The 22,877-nt window shown below is 49.8% G+C and overlaps 8 protein-coding genes across 8 annotated transcripts; 3 read left to right on the top strand and 5 right to left on the bottom strand.

Annotated features, from left to right (window-relative positions):
* Positions 1 to 277: 277 nt before the first annotated feature.
* PENARI_c016G01809 (uncharacterized protein) lies at positions 278 to 4,282 on the top strand (the record flags this gene model as incomplete). The annotated part of the gene is made up of 4 exons (XM_022633969.1): positions 278 to 1,171; positions 1,223 to 1,950; positions 2,001 to 2,252; positions 4,207 to 4,282. 4 exons carry the CDS (start codon positions 278 to 280, stop codon positions 4,280 to 4,282), a joined length of 1,950 nt encoding a protein of 649 aa, XP_022486140.1.
* Positions 4,283 to 6,598: 2,316 nt separating this feature from the next.
* On the bottom strand, positions 6,599 to 7,025 carry PENARI_c016G02816 (uncharacterized protein; the record flags this gene model as incomplete). Its single annotated transcript, XM_022633993.1, has 2 exons — positions 6,599 to 6,638; positions 6,718 to 7,025. The coding sequence occupies 2 exons, from the start codon at positions 7,023 to 7,025 to the stop codon at positions 6,599 to 6,601; spliced, it is 348 nt and encodes a 115-aa protein (XP_022485964.1).
* Positions 7,026 to 7,638: 613 nt separating this feature from the next.
* Positions 7,639 to 8,715, bottom strand: PENARI_c016G08405 (uncharacterized protein; the record flags this gene model as incomplete). Its single annotated transcript, XM_022634124.1, has 1 exon — positions 7,639 to 8,715. The coding sequence occupies one exon, from the start codon at positions 8,713 to 8,715 to the stop codon at positions 7,639 to 7,641; it is 1,077 nt and encodes a 358-aa protein (XP_022486071.1).
* Positions 8,716 to 9,687: 972 nt separating this feature from the next.
* On the bottom strand, positions 9,688 to 11,036 carry glfB (uncharacterized protein; the record flags this gene model as incomplete). The annotated part of the gene is made up of 4 exons (XM_022633972.1): positions 9,688 to 10,056; positions 10,107 to 10,738; positions 10,798 to 10,865; positions 10,915 to 11,036. The coding sequence occupies 4 exons, from the start codon at positions 11,034 to 11,036 to the stop codon at positions 9,688 to 9,690; spliced, it is 1,191 nt and encodes a 396-aa protein (XP_022485981.1).
* A 2,026-nt stretch (positions 11,037 to 13,062) lies between these two features.
* On the top strand, positions 13,063 to 14,845 carry PENARI_c016G10525 (protoporphyrinogen/coproporphyrinogen oxidase; the record flags this gene model as incomplete). The annotated part of the gene is made up of 5 exons (XM_022634164.1): positions 13,063 to 13,079; positions 13,133 to 13,202; positions 13,303 to 13,383; positions 13,436 to 13,786; positions 13,838 to 14,845. The coding sequence occupies 5 exons, from the start codon at positions 13,063 to 13,065 to the stop codon at positions 14,843 to 14,845; spliced, it is 1,527 nt and encodes a 508-aa protein (XP_022486018.1).
* Positions 14,846 to 16,377: 1,532 nt separating this feature from the next.
* Positions 16,378 to 17,135, bottom strand: PENARI_c016G01447 (uncharacterized protein; the record flags this gene model as incomplete). The annotated part of the gene is made up of 2 exons (XM_022633963.1): positions 16,378 to 16,619; positions 16,670 to 17,135. The coding sequence occupies 2 exons, from the start codon at positions 17,133 to 17,135 to the stop codon at positions 16,378 to 16,380; spliced, it is 708 nt and encodes a 235-aa protein (XP_022486173.1).
* Positions 17,136 to 17,389: 254 nt separating this feature from the next.
* Positions 17,390 to 19,870, top strand: PENARI_c016G07130 (PDPK1 family serine/threonine-protein kinase; the record flags this gene model as incomplete). The annotated part of the gene is made up of 2 exons (XM_022634095.1): positions 17,390 to 19,474; positions 19,526 to 19,870. The coding sequence occupies 2 exons, from the start codon at positions 17,390 to 17,392 to the stop codon at positions 19,868 to 19,870; spliced, it is 2,430 nt and encodes an 809-aa protein (XP_022485991.1).
* A 1,116-nt stretch (positions 19,871 to 20,986) lies between these two features.
* Positions 20,987 to 22,795, bottom strand: PENARI_c016G06861 (uncharacterized protein; the record flags this gene model as incomplete). The annotated part of the gene is made up of 3 exons (XM_022634089.1): positions 20,987 to 21,788; positions 21,837 to 22,365; positions 22,417 to 22,795. The coding sequence occupies 3 exons, from the start codon at positions 22,793 to 22,795 to the stop codon at positions 20,987 to 20,989; spliced, it is 1,710 nt and encodes a 569-aa protein (XP_022486118.1).
* Positions 22,796 to 22,877: the final 82 nt, after the last annotated feature.

Genomic DNA, 22,877 nt, shown 5'->3' with positions numbered 1-22,877 from the left:
CAAACAAGCCCCTTGTAATTATGATGTTTCAGTGAGCAGGTCAGCGGCTCAGAAATCGGAACAAACACAGTCCCCAAACCAGATCAATCAGCCATGGCACGCTATGAGCCCTAGAGATCCACTTCTTCATGGGAATGCAGATAACCATGCATCAACACCTTCTAACTTTGGAAGTTCAGGGCAAAATTCGAGTCAGGATAGTGTCGGATCCTCACGACATCTTGTGGTTTCGCAACAAGCCATAGATTTCCCTTCACGACAAAATACGAACGGCCCTATGAAGGCCCCTACGCCCCATATCCAGCCTCCGCCCTATGAGTCTGTTCAGAAGCATGGTATTTATATTGGTCCCGAAGCTTACCATGGGGCTATGTCTTCTGGCTGGGAATTCCAAGACCCAATGACGCTTCTTGGTCAGGATCCCGGGTGTCCACCAATCGACGGAGCCACCAGTCAATGGATAGATGGTATATCTCTGGATCTGGAGGCGTTTGATAACAGTATGTTCAGGGCATCCCGAATGGATTGGCTCGGCTGTGAAACGGATTTCTCCGATCAGCATACAGTGCCACCGCTATCCGAAGAAGCGCATGTATATCCTGAAGTCTCGCCATCCAGAGATGATCTCATGACCTGTACAATGTCTACCAGACAGCCACAACCAGTACCAATAGAGATTGGGCAACAGCCATCCCCTTTATTTCCGGAAAAAGACGATAAAACAACCTGGCCTGGAGTGTTGGATCACGGCGGCAATGAAATGTGGCCCTTTGACTACGCCTCAAACAAGGGTTTCCGCAAAATCACATTACCTCCTCTCAGAGAAATAATGGAACAGACTGTGGGCCTAGGTCTGCCAGATGTTCAAACTAGCACAGTCAAGGATCTTATCAGGGTACTATCCGCGCCTCTAATTCCATCACTGAATGACAGCCCTGCCCTCGAGGCTTTACCCGCGGTTTCTTTTCTCGGCCAATTGGTCACGACCTATTTTGCCGAATTTCACCCAGCTCTGCCTATCGTGCATGTACCAACCTGGCGAATCGAGAGATGTCCTAGCGCACTGCTGGCCGCAATGGCGTGTATTGGGGCAACTTATTCCACCGCTGAGGGCTCTCAAGAAGTAGCCGCATTACTGGCGGAGATCACTCAGCGCACTCTTTTTTGGATGGTAAGTGGTTCACTGTCTCGGGTCCATACAGGCTAATCTCGCCCATTTTAGGGTCAAGCGGATAGCAGATCATTCCGCAACCCAGCCTACATTGCTGCGTCTTGTTTGCATCAGATCTATGCCCTCGGCTCTGGGAACCGTCGACTCTATGAGCTAGCTGATGCGTCAAGAGGGCTCTTGGTAACAGGTTTGAGAGAGTCTGGGGTTTTATCTTCCGACGCAGAGCGAAGTGAAGCTAGTAAAATTGATTTCCAGGGCTTGAAAAAGATGGACGCCCCCATCCTGGAGCAATCATGGAATCGATGGCGAGACATTGAGATTGAAAGGCGAGTAGCGTGGTCGGTATTCGAGTTTGACTGTGCTCTTTCAACATTGACTAGCAAACGAGGGGCATTCAGCATCTCGGAGCTTCCTACAAAGCTTCCATGTTCTGAAAGTCTGTGGGATGCGCCTTCGGCAAATGCCTGGGCCTCCGTTGTCTCGTTCTCGGCGAGTCCCCCAGATGGTATTCCTTTCTATCCTCTGCTCCGGAATATTATCGCTCGAAACGCTGTGTCAGAATCAGTTCCTGCATGGGCCAAGCGTATCTGTGCTTTGGTCATCAGTCGGCTTCTATGGGACTTGCGGGAGTTGGAAGATGCCGCATCCCCTCAAGTCTTGGGGCTTTCCTCTCTCGCAAATTGCCACAAAGCAACGCGGGAAAACTTGTTGGCAAGTCTCACAGCTTTAAGCAATTCTTTATCCAGACCAACCTGCACTTACGATGTGATCAATATGAAGTAAGTCAAGCTACAGCAAACCCCTCAGCAGTATCTAACAATCTAAATAGTGTAGCTTGTCTGGCAACTCATTTTGCATACCTGAACAGCGGGGACGAGACAATGGACCTTGTCACCTTCATCTTTCGAAACAATCACTCGTGGAACCACGGCTCTTCCACATCTCAGTTAAACAAAGAGCTCGCTCGTGCTCTTGAAAGTCTCCGCCGACGGTTCCAGCACAATCCAGTCGCTACACGGCGATCTGTTCGCCATGCTGCGTTGGTTGTTGGCATTTCCCGCGAATGTACCAGCTTCACACCGTGCGAGACCATGCGAGTATTCTTTTCGTTTGCATTCCTGCTTGCATTTGCAAGGTTCTTTCCATTTGACAAGGTACCCTCAGCTTCCCGGGACGAGATTACATCCATTAGATTGGACGAACTTCCTGCGCAGAATTCAAACCCCTCCGGATCGGTTAGTCGTCTGGAAATATGGATAGAACAGGGCGGGCCGGCTTCGTTGGAGTCGGTCGATGATATTTGTCTTGCGCGTAATTTCAATGCTCTCAAGAATACTTCTCTCCGAGCCATGGAAAGGCTTAGGGTCTGGGGATTGGCCAGAAAGTTCCATCGTATCTTGAAGAATTTCAATTATGATTGATAGGCAGATTAAAAGACCTCGATCAATAGACGTTAGCGGCTAATATATATCAGTTATAATCAAAATCCTAATATACTTCTTATCCCAAAGCAGCCTCCAATCCTACCCAAAGACTCAGATAAATGTGAAAGCATTCTAAACCATCCTTTTGATTAAGTCAGTAATACCCTATTACTTATATTAATTTATTGCCCTATCCTATCATCTTACTTCGACTATCGAAAACACGTGATGCAGTTTGACCGTCTCAGGTCACACAAAATTGGTTATGTTCTTATAGCCAAAATTGTTGAACTCACTCACAACCAAAGGTGCTGTGGTCGAGGGGTTAAGACACATCGTTGTGGTTATATCTTCGGATATCTGCAATTCCGATGTAGCCCCGGTTCGAGTCCGGGCAGCGCCACTTCCTTTTTATTTTTACCTCTGTACGCTTAAGAACTAACTTTTTATTATTATTTCAAGACAAAGATTAGTAGCACCTAGTGAAACCCTAAGCAATTGAACCAAATGAGTGAGTCGTAACAAATAGTACAGGAAAAATAATACGAGAGACTGTACGTATGGAAGAAACATGTTGAAACAATACACCACCGAGTGAGGCCTTATTAGAGGCGTCTATATGTGGTATTGCAACTCTACGTCTCTACTGATAACACCGTATTTGCCTCTCTCATATACCTAAGGGGAGAGCCATTGGCAGAACAAACTGTTTCCCAAGATAGTGAAACTTGGGATCATCCCGCATTGTCAGCATGGAGTGCGCGTACCAGGTTTATTGCTAAATAACGTACGAAACGGCGACGACTCCGTGTGGTCTATAATAACTAAATCCGCTGAACGATCCCTCTATCCGTCAAATACGACTATCCTATGCGGATAATCCTGGTGGGCTTTAAATCGGTGGATTTAGTATTCCTATTCATAGAGCTTTTCACCCTACAAGCAATCGAACCCTAGAAGACATGAATACATCTTGCCCGGAGTAGATTACGTGTTTCGCTTTACTCGTACAGAGTCTACTTTACGAATTCTACAGACGATTCCTTCCTGTTCCTAAACCGAAAAGACATGTTGGGCCTAGCATCAGGTCACCCGTTAAACCTAAGAAGTGATTGCTCTGCATTTTAACTGGTACCAAAAGGACTTCCTCTATATGAATGACTACCATGATTGCCTTCTCATCCCTGTGCCGCTCGCTTTGTCTTCCCTCTATTTGTCTTTGGTAAATAGATCTTGAGAGACTTTGATAGCTGTAGGGCTCACGAAATTTCCGTAATTCGACTGTTTTGTGTCTAGATAGAACATATATGCACTAGCCTTGGTTTTGGCCTACCTACATAAAGCCTTTATATGAACCACTCCTCAAAGCCCGTTCATCGTATAGCCTCTTACCACATCGATTTCCAGGGAGAGTACATCTCCCACTAAGGCCGCTCTTGCCTAATGAACGGCACCTTCATTTTACTTTCGACCTATCACTCTCTTAACCTTGAACGAGTGACTATGTTAAGTGACGATAAGAAAACATGGAGCTATTGCTAGGTGTCCATTTTAATCACCACCGAATAATGCTACAAGTAGATATATGCTGATAATTTTCCACTGCTACAGCTATAACTGGGAACAGCCTTCTAATCGTGCTCCTAAGCGGCGTCGTTCTAATCAGGGCGCGGCACCACGAGACTAGGTCCCTTCTTGTAGGTTTAATTAAGCCCTTTTCCCTTATGGCCCTGATCATTTCCCTGCCCATCCGACTACTTGCCCTATAGAAGATGATGAAAGCCTCATCTTGGGTCTGACTTCATTGCCTATATGGAACCTAAAATCTCTAGGCCCTAAGACATTTTGAAGCTCAGCATTCACTATTTTAGGTTTCAAGAATATGTTACACTGATAACAGATGCTTATCACTCCCCAGGTGCTGTGGTCGAGGGGTTAAGACACATCGTTGTGGTTATATCTTGAGATTTCCTCAGTGTTCCGATGTAGCCCCGGTTCGAGTCCGGGCAGCGCCATTTCGGTTTTTGCCAAGAATATTTACGTGTAGCTGAGACTCCGTACTAAATTGGAATTATTTTTTGGAAAAAAGCCTCACAAGAAAAAACCTAAATTACTTGAAGATTTACCCTCATGTTACACTGATAAGAGCTGCTTATCACAATCCAGGTGCTGTGGTCGAGGGGTTAAGACACATCGTTGTGGTTATATCTTCAGATATCAGCATTCCCGATGTAGCCCCGGTTCGAGTCCGGGCAGCGCCACTCTTTTTGGCCTACTTAGCTTTGTAGTAAGACCTACCAAGGCTTTTGGGTACATTTTTGCTACAGCAAGATGATGGCAACGATTGCATATGATGGCAGAATGGTTTTGATGACGTCGCAACGGTACCTTATGAACGCAGTCTTTATTAGTGGCGATATGAAACAACTCTAAAATGTGAATGATAAATTTACACTGGACCATGTCTACGTTCAAATCTTTGCGGTACCTCTTCACCGGTCTCATTCCTCGAGTGACGAGGGGATAGTAGCTATACACGACCCGCAATGCCTCGTAGGCAGTACCTAAGCAAGATATCAAAGGGCTAGGGGGCGAGTATCAACGTCTATGGCCTCTTAAATAGAAAATTCTTTGACTCTGACTCTAGCTCATCTCATAGTAAGGCCACGAAGCTCCTCGAGACCCACTCTATTGATCTCGACCCTATATGACATCTATGGCCCTTCACTCTCTACCTTTCCCAACATAAACATTAGCGTCCTCAAGAACACGAACTAAGTCCGCACATCCAGGTATGTAAATACAAGGCGGTAATATTGTAATTAAGCAAATCCCCTGCCAAGATTCGGAAATAGTTCAACAAGGTGTTCATCTCGGAAGGGTACCTCAAACCCCAGTGCGAGAGAATCACTAAGACCAAAGATAGTATGGACATGTTTGATCCGCAAGACAATACAACTGCGACATTAGAAGATTCTTGCAAGTGATTGAACGATAGCTGTGGGAGCCGCATCGCTAGCAGATGCATTTTAGGTCGGTCGTCAGTGTTTTGTAGTTACTTTCCTAGGCAGGACGGGAAAAAAACACAGATAAAAAGAAGAGCCTAGCTAGATATATTGGTTACCTGTGTCTCTTAGTCTCTTCTAGACTTATTTGCTGCCTGTATGTATTGAATTTCTTTTTATTGTCGAAAGTTCTTAGCAAGACGAGCTATAAAAAGGGAAAAAAAGTGGCGCTGCCCGGACTCGAACCGGGGCTACATCGGGATTGCAGATATCCGAAGATATAACCACAACGATGTGTCTTAACCCCTCGACCACAGCACCTATTTGTAGGATTGGACGGCAAATTTTGACTACATATTTCTTCTCCCCAGATGTTTGGACACCTGCTAACTTCTAACTTTCAACTCCAAAATGATAGATAAGTTTTGCCCATGCTAAAACCTCTGAGAACAAAGGGCTCTTCTTACCTATCATGTGGAAAGCAGTAAAAAGTCTTGCTACATACAGACCAATGACTAGCATGCGTGAGCGCATTGGTTGGCACTACGATCTTGAATGCCGGGGGAACTAACCGTCAGTGCATTAACCTATATCCTTGGATACATAGGATCTACCCGCGTGGATTTCCTCGCATTTTTATAACGTATCGAGACAATCTTTCGCAAGTTTTCCCTAAAGGTTACCGGCGTCCAGCGAGTCGTCAGCTTCTAAAGCAACCAGTTGTATCTTAGCAAGGCAATAATTCCGAACTGATCTCTGCGTCTGACTTATCTAATTGCCATTATTCCTACCACAACAGGGTTTCCACGCAAAAAGCGTGCTAGATCCTTTTCGGTCCACCGTCCTTTTCAACTGCTAGCCGTTGTATCGGTCTGTCTCTCAGTCACGCGGAAGTCTAATAATCTTACCCAGATCAACTACCAGCCGCGTGTCTCTTTCTAGCATTCTAAGCCTGGATGCATAAGGGTGGTTCGAATAGTGTGGCCTTCTGCAGAACTCTACAAAAGCTTGTAGATCTTCAGTCTCAGGAAACTTTCTCTTGGGAGCCCTTCAGAATGTACCGTCTGCAGGGAATCTTTCCTCTCTAGACGTCACTAGTCGCAGAATAGTTGCATACCTGGCAGCAGCTTGAACTTTCTGCTTTGGCAAATGAGCCTGAGCCGTCGAAGAAGCAGCCCCCAGGCTCGCCTCTATCCTAGCCTTTTTCGGGGCAGGTTCAGGCGACCGTGTAGGCTTCTCATTCTCATCCTCATAAACCTCCCATGAGTATTTTTCACAATGGAAATGCTCGAGGGCACGCTTCTGGTGTGGCCGAAGCTTGGTGGTGGCCTTCCCCTCGGACTGAGACGACTCCCCAGCGTCAAAATTATCATAAAAATTGCCCATCTGTATTTTGGCAGGCTCTTGAGTACCGGTGGTAATCATAGTAGGTTGCCCATGGGAACGGGTCTTCCGAGCAGGAATGAGAGTTTGGACTGTCAATGAGATAGCTATTTGAGAACAGAACTAAGTCCAGAAAAGAAAGAAATAGAAAGAAGGGAGCCACGCGGGGAGTATTGCTGTGACTAGGGGGCCTTTTTCATGTTGTTTATTAACTTACGATACTCGCAAACAAGCTGATGAGGCCGGGCCCACCCTACAAAACAAAGAGCTCATAAAATTTCTTTTAATTTAGAAGTCAAAATAGTCATAGATAAGTCGGGAGCCAAAAGAAAATATAGATAAAACTCCAGATTACGAGACGCCATAGCCCATCCCCTCAATGAAGCAGAGGGGGAAAAAGGAAACACCCAAACCCATCCCATAAACCCTCCAGAGGGCGAGAACCAAAGTGGGCCGAACTGGGTCAGTCAGGCGCGTAAGTCTCATAACTAAATAAGCAATAGTAAAAACGAAGATGGACGAAGAAGATGATATCCGAGGTCGATGCGAATTGGTGGACGTCGAGGTCGGGGTCGAAATCGAGGTCAGGTCAACTGATGGTGTATCGGCTCGATGTATCGGGGGTAGTGAATGGAATTGCGTTGAAAGAGAGGAATCACGAGTCGATTTCCATTCCCATTTCTACGCCTCCGCTCAGTCCCGGTGCGTGCGAGTGGTTGGACATGGCTTGTTGGAGGAGTGGCACGCCAGTGTCCATGTTGTTGAAGGGGTTGGGTTGGGCGTCGGATCGATCGGTAGCGGCGAGAGGGGCAGCGCCCTCGAAAATCATGGGCGTGCTGCGCAGATTTTGGATGCATGCTTCCCACGAAGAAGCGACGAGCTGGCCTTGAGTCAGGTCTTCGGTGAAGAGGTAGAAGGCGGGCGAGAGTCCAGAGGTCGGAGTAGCAGCCACAAGGAAAGCGTCCAGAGCGCGGCTCTTGATGAGGATCTGCGAGTCGTGCAAGTGGGCCGAGTACTGGTTGTCGATGTACTTTGTCCAGCCGCGGACAGCGCAAGCCATGTCGTCATCTGTGCTGACGCGCTGCCAGCCAATGCCTAGGAGACGGGTTGTATCGTCGACGAGGGGTTCGGCGGGAGGTACAGGCCCGAGGTTGAGGGTGCGGTGCTGGTCGTTGGAGCTGGAGTCGTTAAGGCGTTGGTGAATTGAGGAGAGGGCGATGTCGTCCAGGCCTGGGGCGGATTTGTCGAGGCGCTGGGACTTGCGGCTTGCGTCACCGGCATCAGATAGCAGCGCGTTGGACCGGGAGGAGACAGGCGCGGCGGTGGTCTGCTGCGCCTCGGATTCTTGCTCGTACCATGTGCCGGTCTGGCTCTCGGCAGAGAGGGCAAGGCCAGTCTGCGGGTTCAGGAGGACCATTCCTTCGCCATAGATTGGCTCTACCTTCGGTGGTGCCGGCGTGGGTGCTGGCGGCGCACTGGGTGCCAGTGCCTCTTCAAAGGAAGCTTCATCACGCGACCTCTTGCGGGACGGCTTAGGAGGGGCTGTGAAGTTGAAGCTTGAGGAAGCTTGCGCAGGGTTATTGGCGAAGACCGTGTTAGGGCTGGAGAAGCCGTTGAAGCTTGATGGAGTGTCCAGCATGGACTGCGCGGGGGACTGAGCGAAGGCGTGTTCCTGGGGAGAGAGGACCGTCGCGGGACCGTCAGAGAGGCGATTGAGGATCATTGGGCACATTATAATTGTGATTGACCCTCAAGATATACTGTTCTGTTAGATTAGGTGAGCAAGACACAAGAAGCTTCAACCACCTGTGGATCACGTCCAAGCGGAAGGAAGGTTGAGAGGTAGGAAGATGTGAAGGTAGAAGCAGAAGGATGAGGAGGAGGTTATATATAGGAGGGGAGGGAGAGTATAAAAGTGGGAGAGCAGAGAAGTAGAGGAGTAGAAGGTAGAAAGAAAGAAAAGAAGAGGAAGGGAAGAAAGAGAGAGAAGAGAGGTAGAGTAAGAGTGAGACCAGACGGATCTGAAGTGGATGATCCGATGCGTGAAATGCGGAGTTACCGTGACAAACGGTAAGATACCAGCCAAAAGCAGCTATCCGATCGACCAAAACTGTAACAATACAAGTGCCATACAGTGAGGCGATTGGTCTATGCAGCCAAGCCGCCTCCGAGAAGTGGGGCGGTCAATGATTGGGTCCAGCCCCGTTGCGATTGGCCAATCAGAACCGAGGTAACTACGCCTCAGGTCTGCGCGGATATGAGGCCCGTGGCCAGTCACGTGAAGCAGGGATGGGACGCGTGAACGACGAAGAAGTCTATTGGAACACTATAGAAACACGAATGGTAATAAAATGACCACAGAAACAGGTCCACAGCAAAAACCGACACCAGAGCTCGTGCAAGTCTAACAAAACCAATGTTCGTAGAAAAAAAAAAGAGTACACCGCCAGTAACACCACATGTCACTGAATACATCAAAATGCGGCTGGAAAAAAAAAAGAAAGCCAAAAACCAAGCCCCGTTTTCCATCACACCGGGGCTTGGGAACAACATGGCGGCATCATACAGGGTAGAGAGGGTGCCAAGGCCGCTACATGCTGAGCATCTGCATTCATCCACTGCTCACGCCAACGCTGGGAAACTGCGTTGGCTCCAAAATTAGGTGCATTCCGGTTTATAGGAGATGCAGGGCTGATAACTGCATTTAAGCGTTACCAGCGGTAGCACCACCGAGCATACCCTTCACGCGGTCAACGGACTGAGGGGCGTAGCTGGGGGCCATGGAGCCAACAAAGAGGAAGAAGATGAGGGCAGAGGCTCCAAAGACAACAAACTTGCGCTGGGCAGGGCGGGCCTGGCCGTACTCAGCCCAGGCGCGGCCAGCAGAGGAGGTGTACTCGCGCATCTTGTCACCGCCAAGCTTGTACCAGACGAGACCGAGCAGAGCAATGGAGTAACCGAAAAATTGGAGGGCAGTAACGGGAGTGTTCCAGATCATCATGGAGGCAACAACGAGGAGAATATCCTTAAGGACACCGCACAAGGTCATGACCAGAGAAGAGGTCTTGCCAATCTGTAGAGACTGTTAGCGCGGGTTCGCGGGGTTGGACTCGAATCACCTACCAAGAAGACGACGGAGACGTTGAGCAGGAAGGCGATGACAGCGTTGAGAACCAGAGTCCAGACACCGACGGAGTAGACGTGGTCCATGGTGACACGGGGGAACTCGAGGAACAGAGCAACGGCACCGTTCATAACAGCACAGATGGGAGCAAAGTAGTACAGAGAGACCATGGGGTCCATCTTGAAGTCGGCAGAGCTGAGCAGACCCTGGACCATGACAAGACGGGTAGCCTCGAAGATGATACCACCAACCTGGAACAGGAAACCGACGAGCTGGAACTTGACCTCACCGAAGGAGGCGATGATCACACCAATCACAATGATGGAGACGTTGGCGAGAACCTTCATGTTGGCGGGAGCCATACCCATACCCCAGGTAGCCAGCAGGACAGCCACGGGAGTGGTGGCCTTGAGCATCTGGATGAAGGCCACACTGAGGTAGAGGTAGGTCATGTTACCGCAAATCAAGCTCAGACTGAACATCACACCGATGGGGACAATCGCACGGAGGTAGACGCGGCCGGTCATCTTGACGCTCTTGCGGCCATCGAGGACGGTGGTAGTGCGGGCCAGGATCTGGGTCATGATGGTAGCGAAGGTCAAGTGCCATGTTGTGAGGATAATAGGGAAGCCTGTTCAATTGTTAGAACTTGATTCCGTGTCGCGTCCAGAGGTCTGCTAGGTGACTTACGGAAGCCGAGAGTGTCGAGGAGGTACTTGTTGAACAGGATAACGGTGGAACTGAGGGTAATCCAGGTACTGGCAGATATCAGCGAATGTGTCTCCCTCTGGAACAATAGTCGCTCACGTCACGTAGACTGCGGGGTGCAGGGCCGCGCTGGGCTCCTGCTTCTCAGCGGCGGGGTTGACTGTAGGCAGGGACTCCCGGGGAGTCTCGCCGGAGGCGCGGACCTTCTCGCCTTCGCTCATTTTGAAAGTTGGAGTCTGATCGGAAAGGAAGCGCTTGAATTCGAAGGGTCGCGGCCGAGAGAGGCTTCCTTGACTAAATGCGGAGGAAGCCACGGAGAAAAAAGTGGGCGAGATAAGAAAGGGAGATAATGAACACTGGTTTAACGAGTGTGAGACAGTTGGACCAAAATGAGCGTGGATGAAGGAATGATGAGGTACATACAGGAACCAAATAATTGAATCTTCCAAATCGTTGGAAAGGAAATTAAAAAAAACCGTCGGGGGGGTCAGACGTTGTTTAGACGTAAAGAAAACACCCAAAACAGAAAACACCAATTCTGTTTGCAGACTGTGGTTCATGTTTCCAAGGTATGAAAATTACCGTTACATCTCAGCTAAGGCCACCTGTACTCCGTCATCAACGCTGATTGGCTGGAGTGTATGGTACGCCCTTTTCCCTTACCTGAGCCTGGGCCTTGACTACCATGGGTTGCTCGTGGCGATGCTCCCTTTTTGTGGGAATTCACCAATCAAGTCTAGTTCCACTCCACCGGCTTATTTGGCATCTAATTCTAATTCTATTTCTATCTCTACACATGTACTACTATAGGGCTGACTCTTTACCTGGAAGCAGATAAGATACTGTAGAAGGAATGTACGGACTCGGTATCTGAATCGGTACCAGTTTGAGATAGAACACCACTATGTAGGGCGCAGATCCGAATTAGCACCCTTAACAGAGGGTTACGCAAGCAGTTGTTAGCCAAGGCCCACAGGGACCCGCGTTCGGCGACCCTCTGGTCCATCCGGTCCCTTACGGGTGGAGAATGCGGCGATCGTCCTGGGCTGTGTCTGACGCCATCAGGGACTCTCTCCACTGCAAGGACTGGGGGACCAAGCTTTGGTTAGTGAGTACACAGAGACTGTATTGACTTGGTTGTTTACATGTTCCCTTGGAACCGGTGACATGGAACTTGTACATGTTTTCCAGAAGTTCTTCCACGTAGTCCATGAAGGATCCTCGTTATGTTGCCTTCTTGGGGGCGACAATCAGTGGACCCTGTCGCCTGTGCCCTGAAAGTCTGCGAATCCCGTTCTTTTCGAGACCGCCAGATTGATTGGTAGCCGATCAACGGGCTCAGGGTTTTCCCCCTGGCCTATCGGCGCTGAATGCATATGATATGCTGCAAAGAAAAATTGAGGATACAATATCTTACCTGTACGGAGTACATGAGCATGTTTATAGTATGTTTATATATGGTCATCTAGAGCGTTGGGAAATGGAGCCCTTGAATTAAACTACATCTATAGCTCATAAACGACATTGCCGCAAGGTAATTTAATCCAGTCGGAAACGTGCTAATTTCGACATCGGTGGCGTTTTTAGTCCAGCCATTTTCCATCTCGATTCAATGGCCCCTATCTGCCCCTTTTTTCCTAGAGAATTGAAAATGTCCGAGATGGGAGATGATAACGGGCATTCCAGAATTGTCGAATATCCGCCAAGGGAATACCAATAACGACTTGCCCGCATGCAAATTGACTCCGGGTCCCTGCTTTTGGAGTCGATAAGCCCCAGACCAATAACGGGCGTGCGCAGGATGTGATAGATTCAATAGTTTCACCAGGATCCCTACAGTATGGGATGTGATGGGATTGCCTTACGTGTCCCACGGGTCCCTATGGAGTCCAATAGACCCTGGAAGACAGATCGAATGTGTTTGAGGATTAAAATTTATAAAATTAAAATTAAGAAACACATGTACAGCAAGTATAAAGTTGAATAGGGGGTAAAATACGAATCAGTAAACCTGAAACAGGCACGTCCACCCCACTCTACCTTTAGCCGACTGCGTCTGGATAGCTTGGCTTGTCACGTTGTCCCTCCCACTTCTCCTTCTTTGGTTCCCCCCCTTCCCATTTATTACCTCTCTCGCTCCCAACTTATCTTCTGCAGACCTCCTGCAGCTGTGCTTTTTCTATGCTGAACGTCGCCCGCAAGACTTTTAAAAGAGTTCCCAGCTTTCAGGATCTCCTACAAGGCAGAATGACCCACCCCGACATGTAAGTATTGGAACTCCATCATCCCGTCAATGTCAACACTGACAATTGCTTAGTTCTGTTGACGTTCTCGTCATTGGTGCTGGCCCTACTGGTTTGGGTGCCGCTAAGCGGTTGAACCAGATCGTAAGTCTTTCAAATCCTCAATTGTTGTGTCGGAGGGGCACAGAGGGAAAAAAAAGGGGGAGGGGTATTCCGAAGAATTCGTGACTGATTGAATATACAGAACAGCGCCTCATGGATGATCATTGACTCCAACGAGACCCCCGGTGGTCTTGCTTCTACTGATGTCACCGACGAGGGCTTCGTAAGTTGCGACTCGCCTCAATTGCGACTTGCATAAACTGACTGTTTGGTAGCTGTACGATGTCGGCGGCCACGTTATCTTCTCCCACTACAAGTACTTCGACGACTGCATCAACGAGGCCCTCCCCAAGGATGACGACTGGTTCACCCACGAGCGTATCTCCTACGTCCGCTGCCAGGAGCAGTGGGTTCCCTACCCCTTCCAGAACAACATTTCCATGCTTCCCAAGGAGGAGCAGGTAAAGTGCATTGACGGCATGATCGATGCTGCCCTTGAGGCCCGTGTTTCCAACACCAAGCCCAAGGACTTCGACGAGTGGATTGTCCGCATGATGGGTACTGGTATTGCCGACCTCTTCATGAGACCTTACAACTACAAGGTCTGGGCTGTGCCTACCACCAAGGTGAGTTTATGTCTTTTCAGGGACCGACCGCAATGATACTAATTCCACCAGATGCAATGCGCTTGGCTCGGTGAGCGTGTCGCTGCCCCCAACGTCAAGGCCGTGACCACCAACGTTATCCTCAACAAGACCGCCGGTAACTGGGGCCCTAACGCTACTTTCCGTTTCCCTGCCCGTGATGGTACCGGTGGTATCTGGATTGCTGTTGCCAACACCATCCCAAAGGAGAACACCCGCTACGGCCCCAAGAGCAAGGTCGAGAAGGTCAACGCCAACAACAAGACCGTCACCCTGGCTGATGGCACCACCATCGGTTACAAGAAGCTGGTCTCCACCATGGCTGTTGACTACCTCGCCGAGGCCATGAACGACACTGAGCTCATTCCCCTCACCAAGCAGCTCTTCTACTCCTCCACCCACGTTATCGGTGTTGGTATCCGTGGTGCTCGTCCCGACCGCATCGGTGACAAGTGCTGGCTCTACTTCCCCGAGAATGACTGCCCCTTCTACCGTGCCACCATCTTCTCCAACTACTCTCCCTACAACCAGCCCGATGCCTCCAAGAAGCTGCCCACCCTCCAGCTCGCCGACGGCTCTAAGCCCAAGAGCTCCGAGGCTCAGGAGGGTCCTTACTGGTCCATCATGCTTGAGGTTTCCGAGTCTTCTATGAAGCCCGTCAACAACGACACTCTCCTCGCCGAGTCCATCCAGGGTCTCGTCAACACCGACATGCTCAAGCCCGGTGATGAGATCGTCTCCACCTACCACCGCCGCTTCGACCACGGTTACCCCACCCCCTCCCTTGAGCGTGAGGGTGCCCTCACCCAGATCCTGCCCAAGCTCCAGGAGAAGGGTATCTGGTCTCGTGGCCGTTTCGGTAGCTGGCGCTACGAGGTCGGCAACCAGGACCACTCCTTCATGCTGGGTGTCGAGGCTGTTGACAACATTGTCAACGGTGCCGTTGAGCTGACCCTCAACTACCCCGACTTTGTCAACGGTCGCCAGAACACCGAGCGCCGCTTGGTCGACGGTGCGCAGATTTTCGCCAAGAAGCAGTAGATAATTCCCCCTTGATCCGTCACATGTTTGTGTGAAGGAATGTTTTTCTTTTGTTCTTTTCCTTTTTTTTTTTGATACATTTGAAACGAGCTCATACCGTCATGGAAAAAAATATACACAAGGGAGCATATGAAGCGACATCTGGGAGATGATCTTTCGTTGGCGTTTCATCTTGTTACTTAACTCCATTCAACCCTCTTTACCTTTCTTCTCTCCTCCTGTGCGCTAGAGCTGGGTTGCTTTTGATATACATTTTATTAGACTGGCTTGATTGGTGTTGCTATCCCTAATTGATTCAGTTGCAGACAGTTCACATTACCTGTAGACCGTAACACAGGCCATGACATATCAAACCTCCAAATAGCGGTCTCGTAGTAAGCCATCTTACAATCTCAAAAATCAGACCTGCAATCCCTCCAATCTCTCCAACTCATTCATTCCCCCACATAACTCTACACGTACCAATAGCCTCAGCACAGACCGATGTACATACGTCCAGCCCCACTAACCCCAACCCAAACCCTTCGCCTTCGCCCTTAGCCCTCGCCCCTCGCCCCCAGGACACTTATACTCGCCACACGGCGATCACCAGGCAATCACCAATCCCAGATGGCAAATCACCGGATCAGGAAACCCGCACGGAATACGGAGTACAGTCGAACTGTATCCCTACATGTACCATCCAAAACTCAACCCAATTCTACGATACACAACCCCTAGATAGCCAACCATAGAACTCCATCTCAGCAAGCGACCTAACCAACGCCGGAAATATTCCAGAATGAATCCAGGTTGTGTGCAGCGTGGCGTTGTGGATCCTGAACCATGCAGTCGGCAGTACATACAAGAACACTGTACTCCGTACTCCGTATGCATGTACAGCACCGTAGTATAACTATGGAACAAAGATAGAAATAAAAATAGAGTATATGTATATGTATATAGCTGACGTATGCCTCATCTCCATCCCAAATTCACCATTATAGGGCAGATGACAGCATAGGGCACTGTGGGATGGAGGCAAAGCGACGCGTCAGTACTGATGTCGGGCCCCGGTTTGTGGTTCTCTCCACTTAGCACTTGAACTATTGTTAGATTGCCGGGATTGTTTCAGATGGACCTGTTGAAGAGGGATTCTAGATTGTCTATGTTTCTTTTAACGTGAAACATTCGCCAGGGCTGGGTTGTTGTTATCAATGGGTGGTTTGCATGTACAGCATGTATATGTATTTTTAGGCTGGGACTGGACTGGGTATGCGTGGTTCTGTTATTTTTTATTGCGTTTCATAGCTTGAAGTTTATCTCTTATCTCAAAACTCATAACTCATAACTCATATTCATATTGGGTATCATACTTCGTCAGTTCGTGACCTATCTATACAAACTTACCTATACAAACCTAACAGAATGAATCTGGGCAAACAAAAAGCCACAAAATCAATAGCTCATGGCAAGCTTGCACTTGTTTGCACTTGTACAGTGTAGACCGCCAGAACACAGCCACCAATCTCGGACATTGCATCTCCTGACAGCTAGACAATACCACGGCCTTCACTGATGGAATGCCCTAACTCGGGCGAGACCGTCTTCTCGGCCAAGACTGCCTCGTAAGACAGCGTGGACGCTAAGACTAGGTCCCGGAGTGGGACGCTGGCGGTGGCCGGGCTTGACGAGACACCACAGGACAAGAAGGAGAGTTGTGGCGTGAGGTCCGGCGAGTCGAGAGATAGGGCTGTAGTAGTGTCTGGGCGAGGCCGGTTTTCAATACGATCATCTGTTGTTATCTTAGAGGGTTCGCGACTCAAACTGCGCGGTTTAGCGTACCTTCTTGTTCTTCCGGTGAACGATTGGCTCTGCCGCTATGGAGCTCTTGTTCTTGCGGTGACAACGCGAAGGTCACTTTTGGCCGTGGTGGGTCGGTAGACTGGGACGCTCGACGCGGCTTCACTCCCGGAGATGTGTTCTGCAAGGACTCTCGGATTGGGAGGTGGGATTTCAGGCATGATTTGGTGGATGCGGATGCGGATGGTGGAGCTGTGCTTGGAGATGCGAAGATCCCGGGACTTGGTGAAGAGTTGTCGCGTTCACAAGAGTGCTTTCCGTGACTGGGAGCTGTAAGGTCAATGTTGGTAGTTGCATCCGATGCGCAGGATGAGAGATCCCCCAGTAGGTCATCGTAGCTCTGTTCCTGTTCGTCCAGGGTCAGTTTCTGGAAGTCTGTTGTCAGTGGGAAGATCTGGAGAGAATCCAAGTCCTCCAGGAGGATGATAGTTGGGCGACGTCTGATCATGCCTGGAGAGTAGCACAGAAGTCTATAAGTAGAGAGAAACCAGACTTGTCTTAGGAGGTGATACTACAAGTATTAATAGTCAGACTCAGCCCCTCAACACTAGACCCGATTTCTACGAGCCTCCTGTTGATCCTTTCCCCCCTCTCTCTCTTCTCTTCACTCCGGACCATGCATCCGTGTTAATGGTTTTCGTCTTTTTCGTCTTTTTTTGTTTTTCAACCTTGCATCTCCGCTAGACGACCTCATCCTTCGTCATGAACGGGGATCTCAGTCTCTCCCAGTCCCTGGGAGGACTTCGGATAGCCAATCCTGATGATTCGCCTCTACCAGATGCGACCGCGGATTCACTGGGGACCAGTCCGTTCGGACGCCCGGGCGGTTCGGTATCAACACAGAATTCCAACGACGACCGCTCCTCAGCATTTCCGCCTGCGCCCATCGAAGCCTCTACGGTAGAGGACCGATCCATTCCTTCTCCAGACACACAGCCTGTGCCTACGTATCAGCCATATTCGACTCCGCTCTCGACACCTCCAAACCCCAACCGACCCCTTTCCGCCGTATACGCGAATGGTTCTGCAACCTCAAACCTCCCCCGTGACAATACCTACCGCATTCGAACCGACTCAGGCGCCTCATCTACATCTGGCTCTCAGGCGCGGGCAGACACCCGAGGAGGTTCATCGGCTTTACATGCCGGTGTTCTGGCGCGCGATAACTCGCACAGCGACCGGTCCTACCGAACCGCCCAGATCCCCGGCAACGGTCCGGCGGTGATGCGTCAGACGTCTCGAGCACACGCAAGAAGTGGAGGCGCAGCATCTCAGATGTCTCGAACTTCCCACATGGAGAATGGGCCGCTGCCCAGCAGCGAGGATTGGCAGGAGCGCGGTGCTGCGGTATCTGTGAGGCAAGAGGTGGATGCCAACGGTAAAACAGTTTCCCGCTATATCAAGAAGGGAGTCCGTGATTTCTCGTTCGGGAATACTCTCGGAGAGGGCTCCTACAGTACGGTCGTGTTTGCGACGGACCGGCAGACTTTGAAGGAATACGCGATCAAGATCCTTGACAAGCGACACATCATCAAGGAGAGGAAGGTGAAATACGTGAACATCGAGAAGGATACCCTGAACCGCTTGACCGATCATCCAGGTATTGTGCGGCTCTATTATACCTTCCAGGATGAGCAGTCGCTATATTTCGTGCTGGACTTGTGCAAAGGAGGAGAATTGCTCGGTACACTCAAGCGGATGACCACATTTGACGAGGAGTGTACGAGGTTTTACGGTGCTCAGATCCTGGATACGATAGACTATATGCACAAGCGCGGTGTGATCCACCGAGACTTGAAGCCGGAGAACGTGCTGCTTGACAGCGCAATGTATGTCAAGATCACTGATTTTGGAACGGCCAAGATCCTCAAAACCTCGCGACGAGCGGACTCAAACCCAAATGGCCTTCCCCCTCTCGACAACGAGGTTCCTGAGGAAGAGCGCGCGAGTTCCTTTGTCGGTACTGCGGAATACGTCAGCCCCGAGCTTTTGACAGACAAGAACGCGTGCAAGGCCAGTGATCTATGGGCGTTTGGGTGCATCATTTACCAGTTGTTAGCCGGTCGTCCTCCCTTCAAAGCTGGGAATGAGTATCAGACTTTCCAGAAAATCGTGGGATTGGATTACGAGTTCCCCATTGGATTCCCTCCTATCGCTCGTGATCTTGTCGAACGTCTTCTGGTCCTGGATCCCGCACGGCGTCTTCAAATCGAGCACATCAAGAACCATCAATTCTTTGAAGGTATTACTTGGGGTACGGATCTTTGGAAACAAAAGGCTCCTCGCTTGAAGTCTTATGTGCCTCCTGCACGCGATCCTATCAAGCTCAACGGTGGTGAAGGTGATGAGGATTTGCCGCCGGTCGTTTCAACCGCCCCCTCCAATGCACCCAGTGCCAGTAACCGCCAGCTCCCACGAGTAGTGACCGAGTTACCTCCACCGAGTCAGCTGGATATTGAATGGTCACCAGTGCTCAGCAACAACAACGAACGGATCTTGAAATTGGGCAATTTGGTGGTTCTTTCATCTGCTGCCTCGCACAGCCCCTCATCCAAAAACAGCAGTGGTGAGTTCGAGGCCCCTAAGAAATTCTCTCGTTTCTTCTCTGGGAGCGCCACCAAGAAGCGGCAACGGCTGGTGATGGTCACTTCATCTGCGCGGATTATCCTGGCTGCGTCTGGTGGTGATGAGAAGAAGATCAAACTCGAGATCCCTCTCTTGGCCCCAGGGACACATTACCGGAGCACGACCGACTCCAAAGGACACTCATCGTGGATTGTGGACACGGTATGTAACCCACCCCGAAGCTATCAAGTACCTCATCTAATGCCACTACAGAGAGATAAACATTATGTCTTCGAGGACCCCAAAGCCTCACCTGGCGCCACAGCAGTCCAGGTCCAAGAATGGCTGGATGCCTTGGACAGATCCCGGGAGATGGCATCATTGCAACAAAGCGCCGGTCCTTTCGGCGATGATGCATTCCAAAACCTCTCATCCGGCTTTCCCAGCCCCGCCAACACACTAGACCGCACCTCCGACATGCAGAAAGATGACAGAGGTCCACCACCATCTGGCCGGAACCATCTGGTGAAACACCAGGCCACCGACTCCGAGTCAACAAAAGGGAGAAAGAGATTCAGCAAGCGTCATTCAAAGAATGGCCTTGCTGCCGTCTTCTAGTGGCAAAGAACCAAAAAGCATCCTGCTCTCGACTTGACTCATTTCTTGTACACCTTGTTCAAAGCCCTGGGGGTTATTTTCGTTCATGGGCAATAGGTGGTGTCTCACCCGACTGTGATCGAGGTGGAATATGACACACCTCTGGCAGTCTCCTCACTTCCATTCTCCCATTCTCCCATTCTCCCATTCTCCCGTTCCTTTTCTCTTCCATGCACCGACATTCGCACAAAGACTGGATGTCCTCCTCGCATATCGGTTACTTGACCTACCCTTTGCATATTCCAGTGACGAGCGTGTTTGTTGATTACAATTTTTTTTTCTTTTTCTTTTTCCTACGTCTGTTGGGGAACCATTTTTCTTGCATTTAGATTCGGAAGGGAGCGTGCGCATACTATCTTTCTCTGCCGTCTGCTATATCTCAGACTGTTTTCCATTTACACTCCCCATTTCAGTGTTTCCTTTTCTGTGTCGTCCACTGTTATATATCCCTGATTTGATCTGAAGCATACTGTCCACAACATTGAGACTCCTTCTGCTTTGCTCTTTTCTTTTACGTTGATATCTGTTCGAGACCGTGTCAAGTACTTCTGAGTTGGTATTGAATCACAGTAGACCTGTTGACTTCTTCTTATCCTCTTTCCTACTTTTCTTGCCATCCCCTCTCTCTTGTCTTTTGGTTTCCTTTTTTGGGCTATTCGGTGAAAAGGTCATTTGCATTCCCTTATCATTTTTTCTTCTTGTGTCTTACTTCCATCCTCTTTCAATCTCTTCCTCTCTGAGCTCCTGATCCGACCTCTTCATTGTGACTTTCTTTTCCTTCTATCTCCTCTTCTTTCTCCGGTATACAAGCCCCCCATCTCTTTATCACCACGGCGCATAGCTTTGCTTCTTCTTCTTTCTCTAGGCTGAGAATTGTTACCCCGCACTCCTGTCACAATCCTTTCAAGAACATAGTCCTTTCATCGATATCATCTTCAAATTCGAATTCAATATATCCATTACCACGTAACAACAGTAATATCCATAATAATGTACTTGGAGGTATATATACAAATACAAACATAAGTCATAACAGGGAGAGATATGTAAAATTTCCCCAGACACAGCCACAGCCACTTAGATAAACAGCCAATCAAGACGAGAAGAATCCAGCTCATCGATCCAATCAAAGCTAATATCGATATCATCATCACCACCACCACCACCACCCTGACGTTCACGACGCTTAGTATCCTGCTTCTGCCACATAAGTCTCAAAACCCAAGCAGCATTGCGAACATTAACACTAGTCAAAGCTTCATAAAGCGAACCCAATTTCTCAAGAATAAGAGCCCGCTGCGAAGGGCGACATTCAGCGCCGGCAATGAAAGTAGGCCAGATGAGGCATTTAAAGTGCGGATCCGAAGGCGGGATTAGACAAATTTGGGTGATGAGATTCGTAGCAATGAACGAGTGATCAGCTGGCAGACCGACGTCTGACCAAGGGGGATCGAAGCCCGGTCTGGTGCGGGAGAGAACGCGACTGGTGTAGAGGTAGACCGCGTCTTGGTAGGAGGTCGCGAGGGCGAGACGGTATGTCAGATCCGGGATGAAGAAGACAGCTTGCATTTCCTGACTCCAGGCTATTGGGTCGAAGTTTCGGATTCCTTGGAGGAGGGTTGCGAAGGATTCTAGGGTTAGGGGTTGGCCTGGTTGGATTGAGGTTGGGAGGGCGGTTGGCTGGGGCGTTGCGGCTGCTATTTCCGAGTCTGGGTACCAGAGGGCGTGGACGAAGAAGATTACTTCGAGGAGGTAGGCTGGGCAGCCGACCCAGGAGTTTTCTTCCAGGCGTTTTAGGATTGAGGGGCCCATTGCTGAGGAGTAGAAGGGTTTTGAGAGGGCGCCTGGGCGGGCGAGTGTTGATCCCATGATTTCCATGCTGGGGTTTTGTTAGAGGGAGGGTTTGGTGGATGTTGAGGTTTCTTACATTAAACACCCGTCAAGGGCGAATGCTTCCAGGTCTTCGAGGATCCCTCGTCCCAGACCATTTTCAGGTCGGTCTTTGAGAAGTTTTTTTGCGCCCTCTATGTGATAGCTCCACGCTCCGCTGCCTGACTCGATGAGGTCCAAGAAGGCAAGTAAGACGATGGCAGCTAATGTCCTGCCGTCCTTTTGCATTGCTGGGTTGCTAAGGTCCATGGACAACTGGCGAAGAGCACGCTGCTTGAACTCCAAGAAATGTTGGTATCCTTGCGAGGTGGGCTTCCTCGAGCTTGCTGGCGCAACAATGTCTTCAATTTCCTTTACAGACAAGTGCGAATCCTCCAACGGTTGGCTTTTGGATGACCACGGCATGGGAGAGGAATCCGAATCCGAGAGAAGCGAGTAATGAAGAGCCCCGAGGGCGGAGATACTGTGCGCAAGCACCGGGGAATGGTTGACCAGAGCGGTGATGTCTCGGAAGGGGTTTTTAGACTGAGAGTAGAGCGCAAAGTCGTTGACCATGTATTGGTTGTCTTTAGTCAGTTGTTAGCGGGGCCACTTAGTGCGTGCATAGAGTATCTCACAGTGATATACATAGTACCGTGAGTACTGGCCGAGATCCTTGAATAGCGGATCTACCAGTCCCCATGGCGCTGGAACATAGTCAGTGCTAGGAGTACTCCGAGGAACATGAACGACAGCGTTGTCCTCCTCGGTGGTATTGAAATCCAAGTGTGCAACATCATCTCCGGCCGGTAGATTCTCCGACGTCCCAAAGACCCATCCCTCTGTCTCCGGACTAGGTTGGTTCCCAGAACTATGAGATTCGGCGTCCGAGGAAGACTCGGCGATGGAAAAGAAGCCGAACCCACTGCTCGTCGCAGTAGAATCGGATACTTCAGTAGCCCTGCGCTTCGGTTTGCTCGATGGCTTTTCCACATCATCAAAGCTGCGGCCCATCATCTTTCCGCGACTAGCCACACCACCTTTGACCCAAACGAGCGGCTTCTGATACCCCAGACATTCCTTCCCCGCATCTCGACAC

This window comes from Penicillium arizonense, assembly GCF_001773325.1.
Source record: "Penicillium arizonense strain CBS 141311 chromosome Unknown PENARI_contig016, whole genome shotgun sequence".
NCBI classification, from domain to species: Eukaryota; Fungi; Ascomycota; class Eurotiomycetes; order Eurotiales; family Aspergillaceae; genus Penicillium; species Penicillium arizonense.
This window is presented reverse-complemented; position numbering and strand designations above follow the sequence as displayed.